This window comes from Vicia villosa, unplaced genomic scaffold (genome assembly GCF_029867415.1).
Source record: "Vicia villosa cultivar HV-30 ecotype Madison, WI unplaced genomic scaffold, Vvil1.0 ctg.000366F_1_1, whole genome shotgun sequence".
Taxonomy (NCBI): domain Eukaryota; kingdom Viridiplantae; phylum Streptophyta; class Magnoliopsida; order Fabales; family Fabaceae; genus Vicia; species Vicia villosa.
The window spans coordinates 198,860-214,570 of record NW_026705168.1 but is presented as its reverse complement, the minus strand read 5'-3'; the positions used below and the strand labels follow the sequence as shown (position 1 = coordinate 214,570).

At 30.0% G+C, this 15,711-nt stretch overlaps 2 protein-coding genes across 2 annotated transcripts; both read right to left on the bottom strand.

Annotated features, from left to right (window-relative positions):
• Window positions 1-411: 411 nt before the first annotated feature.
• Window positions 412-10,246, bottom strand: LOC131627548 (kunitz-type trypsin inhibitor-like 1 protein). Its single transcript, XM_058898390.1, has 2 exons — window positions 10,186-10,246; window positions 412-1,242 (listed from the first exon to the last, which is right to left on the bottom strand). Exons 1-2 carry the CDS (start codon window positions 10,244-10,246, stop codon window positions 674-676), a joined length of 630 nt encoding a protein of 209 aa, XP_058754373.1. The 3' UTR covers window positions 412-673.
• Window positions 10,247-14,425: 4,179 nt separating this feature from the next.
• LOC131627537 (kunitz-type trypsin inhibitor-like 1 protein) lies at window positions 14,426-15,411 on the bottom strand. The gene has a single exon (XM_058898380.1). The coding sequence runs from the start codon at window positions 15,373-15,375 to the stop codon at window positions 14,680-14,682; it is 696 nt and encodes a 231-aa protein (XP_058754363.1). The 5' UTR covers window positions 15,376-15,411; the 3' UTR covers window positions 14,426-14,679.
• Between the last annotated feature and the right edge of the window lie 300 nt (window positions 15,412-15,711).

The following is a 15,711-nucleotide window of genomic DNA, read 5'->3' as shown; positions in this document are numbered from 1 at the left end:
ATCTTGCAAAAATAACATCTATGAATTTAGTAATTATAGATTTATGAAAGATTTCAAAAAATAGATAATACATTTTCACGCAAAGCAAAACTTTTTTAAATTTTATAGAGATAAAATTTATGTTAAGAATTTTATTTAAAAAATATTTTTTTATTTTAAATTTTGTATAAAATTATGTTAGCAGCTATGTAGTCCGATTAGTAACCCATCAGTAATGACGAGCTTCTTAATTAATTTGCTATAAATGAAACATTTATTTTAAGCCACTAGACTCCCTCCGTTATTAGATATTTATTTTGAACTTTTCACCCGTATTTAAGAAATGTAATTATTATTGTATGAAAAAAAACAATAAAGGAGAAAAAATAGTATGAAAAAAATAAATTTAAACCATTAAAAAGAAGAAAAAAATAATAAATACATAATTTATTAACATAAATAATTGATAATTTAATACATGATTTTTCAACCTAGTAACTTATAATAAAGAAAGGAGTGAGGAAGGAAGTAAGTATATCATGTATTTGGCATAATGAACGTGGGCTCTCAAATTTAAGCAACTTCAAGAACAAATAAATGGAAATAAAGTTGAATCCAGGTTCAACTACAACAAAGCAAAGGTGCAAATTACTAATACAAATTACTCCACGTATTCATTAGAACATAACTAAACCTAACGCATATTACTAATTTTATCACCCGCAACAGAATTAAGAGGAGCATCCTTAACGAATTTGACACGAAAATCATCAACTAACATCAAAACCAAACGTGATGTACCTTCTTCAGAATTGAACTCTTTCAGTCCAACAGGAGCCCATTCACCAGTCGTTTCGAAACAAAATACAAGACTATAAGAACTTTCAGATAGATATTCTATTATCAAAAACTTTCCATCGATTATTTCAACACCATGATAGTTTTCAGGACCACCAATACCAACATATTTCAGTTGAGTAGTGTTATCAACAAACACCAACCATTTTGATGATTCAGCACAGTCAGGTTTGTCAGTGAACTCAATCTCAAGATAATCAAAAGTTAAGATGTCACTATAGGGGCTTTCTGGTATGGTGAACTTAACTGGTATGCCTTGTTCATGATTGTTTTGTATGACATTTAGTGGACATTTTGAATTAGTGGCTTTGCCTAGGGTTATCCCTCCACTATAAGCGCTACTATTTGCTGGAGAAATGATGTATGTGTTATCTTGGGTAAGGGTGTTACCATCAGTGTCCAATTCTGAATTAAGTAATTTTACATATTACTATAGATACATGTCATGCTAAGAATAATAAGAGTTTATCTCAACAACTTTTTCTTCAATAAAGCAACTTTTTTTCATTAAAAAATAGTAGGAGCTTATCATTATTCTTTTCACAGTGGTCTGACTTAACTTCCCCTCTCTCATAATGTGTGATTCATTTGCAATAAAAAAATGTCTCAAAAACATTCTTCCATCACTATACTTATAGTGTTATACGCGAGAATAAGATGATGATCGGAATAGTGAACTTGAATTTGTTGCGAAAGACTTGGCTTTTATAAAGATGATGTTTTGATGAAGTAAAATTAATGAAACGAATAAAAAGGTTAGGATTGAAGTTTTCATGGAAATGGATTGATGAAGATTTTTTCTTTATCCACCTCCCTATGGGGGTCATCCCCCGCGAAAACTCACTTTACCCCTGCTTCGGAAATGCATTTCCGAAATATTTTTTTTTTCTAAATTTTTCCAGACTTCGGAAGTGCATTTCCGAAAAAATTCCAAAAATTGGGATTTTGATTAATTCGGAGATGCATCTCCGAAAAAACAAAAAAAAATCTAAAAATCCCAAAAATTAATTTTAGGATATTGATTAATTCATATATCATAAATTTGATACAATTTATGAGTAATAAATAATAATAATTATATATTTTGATATAATTTATGAGTTATGAATAATAATTATTATATATTTTTATTCTAATTCATATTTTAAAATTTAAAATAATTTTAATTAAAAAAACTAAAATAATTTCACTTACAAAATGAGTTATAATTTTTTATTTATATATTTGAAATAATTATTATGTATTTACAAAAAAAATTAAAAAAATGAGTGTTTTAATTTATATATTTATATAATAATTATAATAATTATTATATATTTATAAAAATTATTATATATTTATATATTTATATATTTATATAATAATTATTATATATTAATTATAAATATATTTATATATTTATATAATAATTATAAAAATTAAAAAAATGAGTGTTTTAATTTATAATAATTATTATATATTTATATATTTATATATTAATTATTATATATTTATATATTATATATTTATATATTATATATTTATATATTTCCTTTACAAAATTAATAATTATTATTATATATTTATATATTTCTATTCTGATTCATAATTAAAAATTAGTTATAATTTTTTATTTAGTTTAAACAAATTAAAAAAAAATTTGTCTTGATTTTATTTAATGAACAAATTTTATATTTAATTCTATATAATTCAAAATTTACTTATGGAATTAAAATATTTTTGATTTATATAAGTTAGTAAAATAATTTTTAACTTTAAAATTGTTTAGGAAATTTTGATTCACCTTGATTTTATTGATTCACCTTCATTTTATACCTATTAATTGTATTGATTCACCTTGATTTTAATTTTTTAATAATTATTGAATTCTTTCGGGAGTGTATATCCGAAACATTCCAAGACCAATTTGGTCTTGGAATATTTCGGATATGCATCTCCGAAGACACCCCCTCCCAAAATAAATGTTTTCGGAAATGCATCTCCGAAAACTTAAAAAAGGGGTGTTTTCGGAAATGCATCTCCGAAAACACCTTTTTTTCGTGTTTTCGGAAGTGCATTTCCGAAATAAGACAAATTTTGAAAAAAAAAACGTTTCGGAAATGCATTTCCGAAGTGAGGGTATTTTGGGTTTTTCGCTAGAGGTGACCAAGAAGATAGGGAGGTGGGTAAAGAAATTTTCTTGATGAATCTATGTTTTATGAAAATGTATTATACTAAGGTACAATTTGCATTTCAATTGTTATAAGCCTTAGGTGCTCAAGAAATAAACTTTAACAGTGATGCATGCATTGTTTCAAAGTTGCATCTTTAATTTAGAAATCTTTCAAAGTTTTAAGAAGGTCAATCGATTGACCTTATTGATCCAATAGATTGACATTTCCTCAGTGAAATGAAATTTTAAAAAACAAAAGAGATCAATCGATTTACATGTTGATTCAACCGTTTTACCATTCCATTTTTTACATATGGCAATTGATTGACTCAGTTTATTTTCCTCCAATTTTTAACGTTGTCGGATAGGTCAAATGATTGACATCCTAGGTCAATTGATTTACATATAACATATGGAAAAATTCTTAATTTATGCCATACCTCTTCATTACAATTGATCATGATACTTTTCCAAATCATAACCAATTCTCATGATCAATTTCTCAAACATTGTTACTAATTTTTAGAGGTATCTTGTGACTTATAAATATTAGAATTGTTCATGGTTCAAATCACGTTTTTCATCAATATTATCAAAAGAATTCATCTGCATTTTATGAAAACTCTTAGAAACTTTATTGCATACTTTTCAATCATTCAAAAAAATGTTTTTTGAGCACTTAGAGTTCGTAATTCTTGAATTTTATGGATTATCAAAATTCATATGTACTTAACAATTTTATCTATATTCAATTATTTGTTTAATTGTAACTTATTTGCCTAGTGGTTGTAAACAAGAAAACTTAGAAGAAAATAGGGTTCTTGCTTTGTGCATTATAAAATCAGAAAGTGGTATGCTACCTTGATTTTGTTGAAGAATTGAAGATAGACTTATTGTGAGGCTGTATAATTTCTAACATAGCGAAATCCTTCACGGGGTATAGAGAGACCGGACTACCCTTGTTTGGAAAGAGAAATCAGGATATATCTTGTGTCAATTTTTTTTACAAAATTTTATGTTTCCTGCTTTATCCTTCATCCATTCATCATAACTTTTTGGAAAAATAAAAAGAACCATAACACATGCAAAATAGTTGATAAAGTTTTTAAACCTAATTCACCCCCTCATAGGTTGCACTTTATATTTACAATTGACATCAGAGTAGGTTAAGGTAGCTTGGTCCTCGATCTAAAAAGATGGCTTGCGCATAGTCGTTTCTTGGATATGGTGGAAGTAACAACAAACCTCCATGTTTCGTCGGTGAATATTACGACTTCTGAATAATTCACACGTGGATGTATGTATAAGCAGAAGGAGAAGAAATACGAGATACTATTAACAATGTTCCATACATTCCTATGAAGATCATCAATGAAATAGAACAGGTAAAAGTAAAAGGCTCTTGAAATGACGATGCCAGTAAAAAAAAGCTATTTGACAATAAGGCTACTAACATTATTTCATAAGCCTTAGGTATGGATGAATTCTTCGTGTTTCTAATTGTAAAATAGCAAAATATATTTGAAATACTTTGGAAGTGATTCATGAAGGAAATGTAGAAGTAAAAAGATCAAAACAAAATAATTTATCATAAGATTATGAAATGTTTAGAATGCAGGTCAGTGAATCAATTTTTGATTTACAAAAGAGATTATCTCACTTAAAAAACCACTTGATGAATCATGAGAAAACCTTTAGATTTGGCAAACTAAATCTTAAATTCCTTAAATTATTGACAAGGGCATGACAACCAAAGGTGACGACAATACTAGAAAAGAAAGGTCTCTCTAAAATGTCTTCTGCAACATTGTTCAATAAACTCTCTAAACATGAGGTAGAACTTGAAAAATTGGAGAAGCATGGAGAAAAAGAGAAGAAACCTAAAATCATTACCTTAAGAGTAGAATCAAGGGAAATAATTTGGCTTTCACAATTTTGAAAAAAAAAGGAAGATAGATTCTTAGGTTTTGAGAGTCTCTTTACTGTGTGTTGTTTGTGTATGCCACTCATGTATCATGTTGATACACAGAGGTTGACTGATTGTTCATTGTTCATTGTCAATCACTCATGATATTTTAAGCAAAGAGTTTATTATGTTTAATTGGAAGTGTATTATTCTATTTTTGGTCTTTTGTTATTATCACCAAGGTGGTCGTGGGAAGTGAGAGGGGGTTCTCATATCTAGGAGTGTCCGTAGAAATTTCATAAGGTAGTGAGTAGGTGATAAGTTATAAATTAGGTTTGTTCTGTTTTGATATAGTACTATCATAATGGATTTCTTTCCTGGGTTGGATGCCCCCATAGTAGGTGATGCATCATCAAATTGGGTTAACAATTGACTGTATTTTTTACCTTTTGCTATTTACCTATGCATAATTTATTGTTTCGGTAAAAGTATTTTGTCAACAGATGATATTTTAACCTTCATCTTGATATTGTGTTTTGGTGTTGGGGCGTCATACTCGACATTTATTTTAAAGTTTCCAAATTTCAATTAGCATCAGCGTAGGCACCCTATTCTGTTTTGGGTGAGCCCATGGAGATAATTTTCTAGTACTATATGACTATTGGAATTCTGGACTGGTAGCTTTCCTGAAATCAATGGGCAACACAATTTGGAAATTTGTCATCAAAGGTTGGGAAAATCCTGTTGTTAACGATAAAGAAGGTAATGTTACTTTTAATCCAGAAAAATATGAATTGGCTCTTGGTAACTCTTAAAGCTTTGAATGACGTATTCAGTGGAGTTGATCAAAATATGTTCAGACTGATAAACACATGTGTTGTGGATAAAGATGCTTGAGAAATTTTCAATACCACTCCTAAAGGCACATCTAAGGTGTAAATGTCTTGAATTTAGTCGCTCACAGGTCAACTTGAAAACTTGAAGATGAACGATGATGAAAGCATTCATGACTTTCATATGAATGTTCTTGAAATATCAAATAATTTTTGTGCTTTAGGAGAAAATATTTCACAAGAAAAGTTGGTCAGGAAGATTCTCAGGTCTCTCCTAAGAGATTTTACTTGAAGGTGGCAGCCATTGAAAAAGCTTAATACATCTAGAACATGAGATTAGATGGACTTTTTGGGTCACTCAAAATTTTTAGTTGACTATAAAATGACAAATCTGAAAAGAAGAACAATAACATAGCTTTTGTCTCCAACACTATAGATGAAGAGGAGCAAAGTGACCTTGATACTAATGAAGGATTATCCAATGATTTTGTGTTACTTGGAAGGAAATTCAACCAGGTATTGAGGATAGTGGATAGAAGATCAAGACCAAATGTCGAGAACATCAGTCTTGACATCAGCAAGAACTATGATGCTCAAACAAAAGCTAGAACAGATTAAAATGCCAATGAAAGTAAAGGCATTCAGTGTCATGAATGTGAAGGATTTGAGTAGAATGTCCTACCTATCTCCAGAAACAACTTAAGGGACTTTCTATTTCTTGGTGTGATGAGGAAAGTGACCCTGATGATGAATCTGCTAAGCCTGTTACTGCCATAATTGGTAGGTCGGCCTCTTATGTAGAATCATGTGATGAAGAAATATCTTATAATGAGCTGGCTTCTTTTTACAAAGAATGGTGCATCAAAAGTTAAGAAGTTTGTCAACAAGGTGAAAAACAAGAGGTAACTATTTCTCAACTACAGGATGAAAAGGAAGAGTGTTTGTCTACCATCTATAACCTGCTGAATGAGGTGACTTTATTAACCTCCAAACTTGAAAACAAGATCAAGTATGTGAGGATGTTGAATAATGGTTCTGCTATGTTGGATGAGTTTCTTCAAGTTGGGAAGATGACTAGAAAACCCTAAAAGGGATAGGGGTTGATTATCAAGGTTTTAACAAGCAAGGAAAAACTCAAGTGAAACCTTGTTCCCCCCTAAAAGGCAGGCTGAGTCAATGATCTCAAACCAAATGTTTCGACTTAATGCTAGACATCAAAATGCTTAAGCTAAAGGCGGGTTTTTCACTAGAGATGTCACTTCTGTGGTAAAGTTTGTCATATCAGGTCCCTCTATTTCAAATTGTATGGCTATCCCAAAGCTCTAACTCTGCCTAAGGTTAACCAAGCAGTGGTTAAAACTAGGAAGGTATGGAAACCCAAGGAAGGTGCTAATTGCCTTATTGCTCATACCTCTCTCAGAGCTTCAGCAAAAGATGATTGGTATTTTGACAATGGTTATTCTAGAAACATGACTGGAGTAAAGAGTTTCTGGTTGACATTAGGGGTGTTCAAAATCAAACCGGTCCAGTAGAAAACCACAAAACCAGACCAAACCAAACCGAAACCGTAAAAAACCGCATTTGGTTTGGATGCGTTTGGGCCATTTTTTAACAAACTGCATGGTTCGGTTAGGTTTGCGATTTGTATTTTACAAACCGAACCAAACCGCATTATGTAACAACCCCCAAACTTCAATAAACTTATATCCAACCCAAACTCAAACATATTATGCCTTAGCCTTACAATTACAAATGATTTTCTCTTCCTCATACTTAAGGTTTCAGTTTAAGTCTTCTCAAATCTCTCCTAGCGGTATTGCACCTTCTTCTCATCTTCTTTTCCAAATACATATCACATATTGTTTTCTAGTATTTCATCTCTTAAGTTATTTATTTTTTATCTTATTATTTTTATTCTACTGTTGTCTCTTCCAATTACGTTTTTAATGTTCCTCTTCTTATCTAATTGCATCTCTTCTTCTCTTTCTTTTTCATCTTCTCTAATATTTCATCTCCTCTTTTTTCTATTTTATTATAATATTTTTATATTATTTTATGCTACTATTTTATGTTTTTTATTCCACTTTTATCTAATTTTATTTTTTTATATTAAATAGAAAGTAGTTATCCAAATATGATAAATTTTATTGTTATTTGATAATGCATAAATGACTAAATACAAAAAGATGTTTTTATCTTGTGTATGTATGACTCAATTATTTTTATATAAAACCGAACCAACCGAACCAATCCAAACCGCATTGGTTTGGTTTGGTTTGGTTCGGTTTTATTTCCAAAAGCCAACCGAACCAAACCGAACCACACACTTTTTCCTTTTGCGGTTCGGGTGATTTTTTACGTCAAAACCGCCCAAACCGCACCGCGAACACCCCTAATTGACATAAGGTCTCACTCTACCAGCTATGTTACTTTTGGAGATGGTTCCAAAGGTGAAATTAAAGGTTTTGGAAAACTAGAATATACAGGATTTCCTAGTCTTGATAATGTTCTCCTTGTTAAAAGTACGACAACTAATTTGATAAGCATAAGTCAGTTGTGTGATCAAGGTCTAAAGGAAACTACTTGCTCATCCACATGCTTAATGTCCATGGAAGATGAGGTCAAGATGTCACACCAGAAGTTACAACATCAGACTGCTGCCAAATTTTTAGAACTTCCTCTTATGGGTCTAATGAGACCAATGCAAGGTGAGAGTCTTGGTGGACAAAGGCATGTCTATTTTTTGAAGTCTTCAAAAGCCTTTATTAACTCCTTCAAAGAAAACAAAAGGGATAGATGGCTCCCAAAAGTACTTAAGGGATATTTCTAGGTTACTCTGCTGATAACAGAACTTATAGAGATGTTAACACGAGAACGAAAGTCAATTATTCAATCATTAAGAAAGGTACGGATGCCAAAACAAATGTCGGAACATCATCTAAGCAGATTGATACTCCAAAAAATGAGGCAGACTCTGAAGAGCTAGCAAACACTGAAAGAGAGAGCTCTCAAGAGAACAAAGTTCCCCCTAAGTTCATAAAATTTATCCAAAGGAATTCATTAATTAGAGTTTTGTGAAGGAATCACCATTGGATTCAGAGATGTAATATCTATTTTGGTTTTATCTCAAATTTTGTATTCAAACATTGAAGGATACTGTGACTGGTGAATTTTAGAGTAAAGCTAGTGACACAAAATGGATTTACATGAACAAGTCTGACGGAGATAGTGTTGTTGGAGGATAGTTATTCTTGGGAAACAATCTTGTCCCTTGGATCAACAATAGTATAATTTATTTATCCTGGTCTTTAACTTAATTTAAGTATAATGCTGAAGGAAGCTGTTGCTCTCAATTGATTTGGATGCTAAAATAATGCAGTGTAAAACATGATGTCACGATATTGTACTATGACAAGCTGATTACAGTTAGGATATTTAAGGATTTCATTTTGCACAATAGGACATAGCTTATTGATACTGGTCACCACTTTATCAGGGGTTTTACTATAGGCAAAATTGTTTCTTCTAAACTTGGGGGCCATTGAGAAGCTACTGAGAGATATTTACTAAGACCTAGGATGCAAATCAGATTGAGAATTTAAGGGTGTGTCATACCCCAAAATTTGCCCATACTATTTCTCCTATTCAAACTCAAATCAAGATACAAAGCTCCAAGACACACTCTCCTAAACAAGGCTCAGAAATTAGGGTTTTGTTGTTCTGAAGGAAAATCAATGGATCAATGGCTCCAAGGAATTCCATATGGTCTATTATGTCTCACATTACCTCCATGACAAGTCTTAGGTCTCAACTTAAAGGATTGGTCACTCAATTGTTCAGAAAGTCAACAGTCGACTAGTTTGACCTAAAAGTCAACTGTAGTCAAAAGTACAGTCAAAACTCCTGATTTTTTGTCAACATCCTCATATTGAAGTATCATTCACCATTTTATCAAAAATTGATCATGGTTCAACAAGGAAAGATCAAAAATCAACAAATCAAAAAGTTTCTAAATTAGGGTTTACATAGGAGAAAGTCAACTGAACTTTGACCAGCCATAACTCCCACATGGAACATCAGAAATTTTCTATCCAAAGCTCATTTTGAAGGAAATTTCATTCTCTACAAATTTGTCTCTCACGTGTCAAGCCTAAAAATGCTTCATTTGAGAGATATGGACCAAAACCTTATAGGTCCTTTTCAAAAGTCAACCAAAAGTCATTTTTTTCAAAAGGACACACAATGTTACTGTTGATATGTGTGCATGATCTCATACCAGATGTTCTGACATCTTGACTGAAGTTTTTATGGAGTAGGTTGAGAAATGCAATTAATTAAGTAAAGATGCTCCAGACTTCAAGAGACTGGTATATCTAATTGTGGTAGCTAGTTTGATAAGAAATATTTTTGGTTTTGGAAAATATTATGAGAGTTTGTTCTTGTGATTTAGGTTTTACCTTTACAATGGGTTAAGACTACAACAAGCATAGTCCAGCTAGATGGTTTGGCCAAAACCATGGCTAAAAGGGGGAGACATAGTTGTTAGTTTGTACCCTTAAGGTGCGTTTTTGTATCATGAGACAGCGGGAGTACTGTGATAGGGGAGCATAAAATTTATTGTGTGTTGAGGTTAATATTCTCAGTTTTGTTTGTGTTTTGATGTGTTGATGTTCTGTGATGTCATACCACATGTCATGACATTTGATCTCTGGAGATTTCTGGTGTTTGATTTGTGTATAGATTTGTTGTGCATATAACTCTGATGTTTTATGTTTGCATTTTATACAAAGTTTACATGTATTTCATGTAGCCTAAGCTTTGTTAATTTTTGGTCTTACTCTTTATCTCCAGTTTTTTTTTGCAAAGGTTGCTTAAGACAAAATTTTCTAAAGGGGGATTGTAAGTTCCTTTGTTTTATGATTGATAGAAATTTTGCGAAAACATGTTTCATTTTTTAAAACATGTATCTGAGCCAGGTTGTTGGATAAGATGTTGTAACATCTTGAACAACTGATATAGCAAGAGCTGCTGTTACTTTCTTGACAGATTTAATTTGATTTTGTGATATTCTCTATGAATATATCTCATTTATTTGGCACGTCAAGAAGATTTTATTTAGAGGAATTGATTTAATCTCTAACAGTGCATATGTTTCTAAAATTTGATGTTGAGACAATTTACGAAACTTGTGATGTTTTGTTCCAAGATTCAAGGAGATTTTTCTGCATAATTGGTGTAGCCCTCGGCTTGTGGATCAAGAAATATTTGGATGAAGACTTTTGTTTTTAAAAGGACCAAACAAAATTTTTCTAAGGACCAATAAATGATGAAGACTTTTGTATCATTGCTATCCAAAAATATACAAAATATGTCATTTGTTTTTATAAGGACCAAACAAAAATTTTCTATTTTATAGAGATTAAAAATATATTTAACCCTAAATTAAACACTTATTTTTAACCACCCAAACTGTTTTTTCATTTTATATTATAAGTCTTTTTGAAATTTTTTCACGTATTAATAAATTTAACTATATTTATTGTTGTACAAAAAAAGAAACAATAAATGATGAACTTAATTGACATTCACCGATAATATAAAGATATTTTATATTGTCCATTTTTTATAACCGTTTGATTTTTATAAATGTTTGATTTTTATTTTAATCACATGTAAAATAGTATTTTTAAATTGTTGTGATGCACCGACCGTGTAAATTTTTTATTTATTTATAATATATATGGTATGAAAAAGATAAATTATGTATTAATTGATCATTTAATACATAATTTTTTCACCAAAGAGAATTCTATGTTATAGATTTGGCATAAATGAACGTGGCTCCCAATTTTAAGCAACATCAAGAGTAAATAAAAGACAGTAACATGGATCGACTCCAACAAAGCAAAAGTGCAATTATGTATTAGTTTAAAACTAACAAATATTACTCCATTTATTCATTATAGCATAGCAAAACCTTTTTTTTTATTTCACATAACTTTTTTTAAAATTTTATATATGTCAAATTTATGTTAAGAACTTTATTTTAAGATATTTTTTATTTTTAATTTGTATAAGTCAGGTTAACTATCATGCGGTCTAATCAATAATAAACCAATTTGACCAATAACATTCAATATCTTAACTAGAATTTTTTTTTTAAATAACTAAAAATTTTAATTTTAATATCAAACTAATCAACATTTTACCATAATTTTCAAAATAACAATATTTATAAAATAAAAGATATAAAAGAGAAGGCGTCACTTGAACTGACGCCTCCTATATTTTTTTTTTTATTTTTTTCAATTACTTCAATATTTATATGTCAGATTGTTGTTACTTGCAGATTTTCTAACAGATTTACTTGCATACTTTTATCTGCAAGCCCGTAATGGACAAGATTTTCGCATGCAATTGTCACATCACTATCATTTAAAGTTAATGTGATTTAAAATTAATGATTAATTTTTCCGAAGCTACTTTTTCACATGTCTATCCAGTGTTTTAAAAATCGGACCGAACCGGCCGGTCGAACCGAGAATCGGCCAAGTAATCGGTTTGGTTCAATAGTTGGATCGGAAATGTCTTTGAACTAGTGTGAACCGGTCAAAACCGATGTAAACCGCTAAAATTGGGAAAACCGGCGTTTTTTGTGAACCGGCGGTTTAAATGCATTTCTTTACTTTTTTATTTTTTTATTTTAAAAAATTAAAACAATGTCTTTTTGACTATTTTAATGAAAAATTGAAATAAAAAATTAAAAAATAAAGTAAAAATTAAAAAATTTGTTTCAGATGTGGTTGATTTTGTTACCGATAATTTTGATATTGAAGAAGGAGATTCCAACATTTTGTTTTGAATAGGCAATGGAATTACTAGAGAGCATAAGGGGTGCTCATCCGTGGATACAAAGCGGAAAAACTTCTACCGCTCAAAACAAGAGAGCGGGAGAATATTCCAAGAGTAAAAATTACAACAAGACTTGAGCCTATAGAAGGAGCAGAGCCACCTCCAAGAATTAGAAACCACCCCAACCCAACATTCATTAAAACTAAAAGAATCCTGCTTGAAAATGATAGCGTTCCTTGAAACACTTTTTTTTATTGAAATTAAATTTAATAGACAATGAAATTATTTTGTTATAAATTATTCAATTAGATTATATTGCGATTAAACTTTCGTTTGCAATTATATTTATAATTATATTTTATTTTATTGTGTGTGATACCTATGTGTAAAATTTGAATTTAAACTATAAACTTGTGAATTTATTTATAGTATGATATTTTCAAAAAATTTAAGTGCTAGTTATATTTTGAAGAGACTGAATCATCCGGTTCGACAGATTTTATACCTATATAATTTTGTTATAACGACCGGTCTATTCAACCGAGTTATATCCGGTTTAACCCGGTTTAGTCATGCGGTTCGAAAAGTGACTCGGTGGTTCGACCAATAAACCAGTGACCCAATACCCTCACCAGTTTGATGCCCGATCCGGTTTTTAAAACACTGTGCCTACCAAATGGAATGTCATTGATTGATCAAATAATCAGATGACATAAAATAACCGGATTAGAGCACTATTATTGGTGGGTGTTGCACAAAATTCAATTTAATTGTGTCAGTAAAATCAAAAAAAAATATTGTATTCCCTTTATTTGTATTTGAGAAAAAGGGATATGCACTAACAGTGTAAAATGTTTTTACAATGTCAACCAATCACAACCATGTATCCAATTAAAACACAATTTTAATTTAAAAAAATTAATATGACGTGGCAAGTGTAAGAATTTTGATTGGATGTATGTGTAAAGTTTGTTTGCACTGTCAGTGCACAACCTTTAAACTCTTTGTATTTATAAGCAAATTTTAACTTTTTAAATTTATTAAATAAATAATGTATTTAGATTATATAGAAGAACATCAATTATTAAATGAGAAAAAGAATGGAGGGAGTATATGTGTTGTAAAACTTTCCAAACAGTGCCCTACAAAGCAACGTATTAATATTGACCAACCGGACTAAATTCAATACAATTGTTCAATTATATATTTATTTGTCAATGGTAAATATAAATTCGGAATAAATTAATAATCATTATGTCAAATCACAAATTATTCGAAAATGCAAATTAAATATATTAAAATAATAAGAATCATTTTGTCATTATTTAAGAATAGAAATGTTAATTTTAGTTATTTGAAAATTTATGTAGAAACTTTATCTTAAAAATTATAAAATGTTTTTATTAAAAATTTATATTAAATGTGTTTTTTGGTTTTTTCCTTTACAAATTTTATATTTTTAGGTTTATTAACATGTGACAATAGTATAGTTGCTTGGTAAGCCACTCCCATCTGCAAATTTTATTTGGCTTGCCAGGTTGGAAGAAAACAATGATTTCTTATTCATTTACTTATAAATTTTCTTTATTTTAATTAATTAAAATTATTATAATTTGTTATATTTTAAATAAAAACAAAATTTAATATAAATTAAATATAATGTGTAAGTTTAAGTTGTGAAATCTTATTATTAGTTCTTTTAAGTTATTTTGAATTTTTCACACGTATTCAAAAATATAATCAATTTTGTATAAATAAATAAATAAAAAATAATTTTATAAAATTATTCATTAATAATATGAAAAATTTAAATTTAAATAACTGGTGAGACGAAAAAAATAAATATTTAAAAGTACAATAGAAAAATAATATTAATAATTTCTTGATATTCTAACTTGATACAAATATTTTATTCAAGAGGGAGTACTATATTATGTATGCATTTTGCTTGATGAACGTGGCTCCCAAATTTAATCAACATCAAGAACAAAGAAAAGACAATAAAGTTGAATCCATGTTCAACTACAACAAAGCAAACAAAGTATTAATTAAAAAACTAATACAAATTACTCCACTTATTCATTAGAACATAACTAAACCTAACGCATATTACCAATTTTATCACCTGCAACAGAATTAAGAGAACCATTTTTATCACCCGCATCAGGATAAAGAGAACCAATCTTAAGGAATTCCACAGGAAAATCATCGATAAACCTCAAAACCAAAGGTGATACACCTTTTTCAGAATTGAACTTATTCAGTCCAAGAGGACCACACTCACCACCAATATCGAAACAAAATCCAAGAGTATAAGAACTTTCATCTCGATATTTCATTATCAAAAACTTGCCAGGGAATGTTTCAACGCCGTTATAGTTTTCAGGACCACCAATACCAACACGTTTCTGTTTAGTAGAATTATCAACAAACAGTAACCATTTCGATGATTTAGCGCAGTCAGGTTTCTCGACGAATTCAATCTCAAGATTAGTGGCTGTTAAGATGTTATCATTGGTGCTTTCTGGTATGGTGAACTTAACTGGTATCCCTACTTCAAAACCGTACTGTGCTACAGTTAGTGGACACTCTGTCAAAGGGCTTAGGTTTAGTCCTCCACTATTAGGGTTACCATTTGCTGGAAAAATGAAGTATTCTTCATCATGGGTAATGGGGTTACCATCAGTGTCCAATACTTGAGAAGGAACAAAAGCAGGAGCAGCGTTGTTTGATGGAATGTTTGTGATGAAAGTGAAGAGGAGGAAGGAAAGGATGAGAGATAAAACGTGATTCATGGTTTCTTGTTTATGTGTTTTGGTACTTTAGTTGCCACTGCTGGATTAGTTATATAGAGTAATTCAAGATATCGGTAGCTTAGATTCGTGGCTGATAGCTATCCTCGTGTTACGCATGCAACTTTTCATAATTCATACTTCAACTATTTATTTATTTATTTATTTTTTGGTTACAATTCATACTTCAATTACTACTATACAATTCTCAATTAATTTTTTTTTTTAAACGGCAAAAAGCAACATTTTATTACTAAAAGGCATAAAAAAGTGTGAAATTTCAATTATGTCTCCTGCATTTCCTGCATTTGTAGATACATATTCATAAAGTTTAGGGTT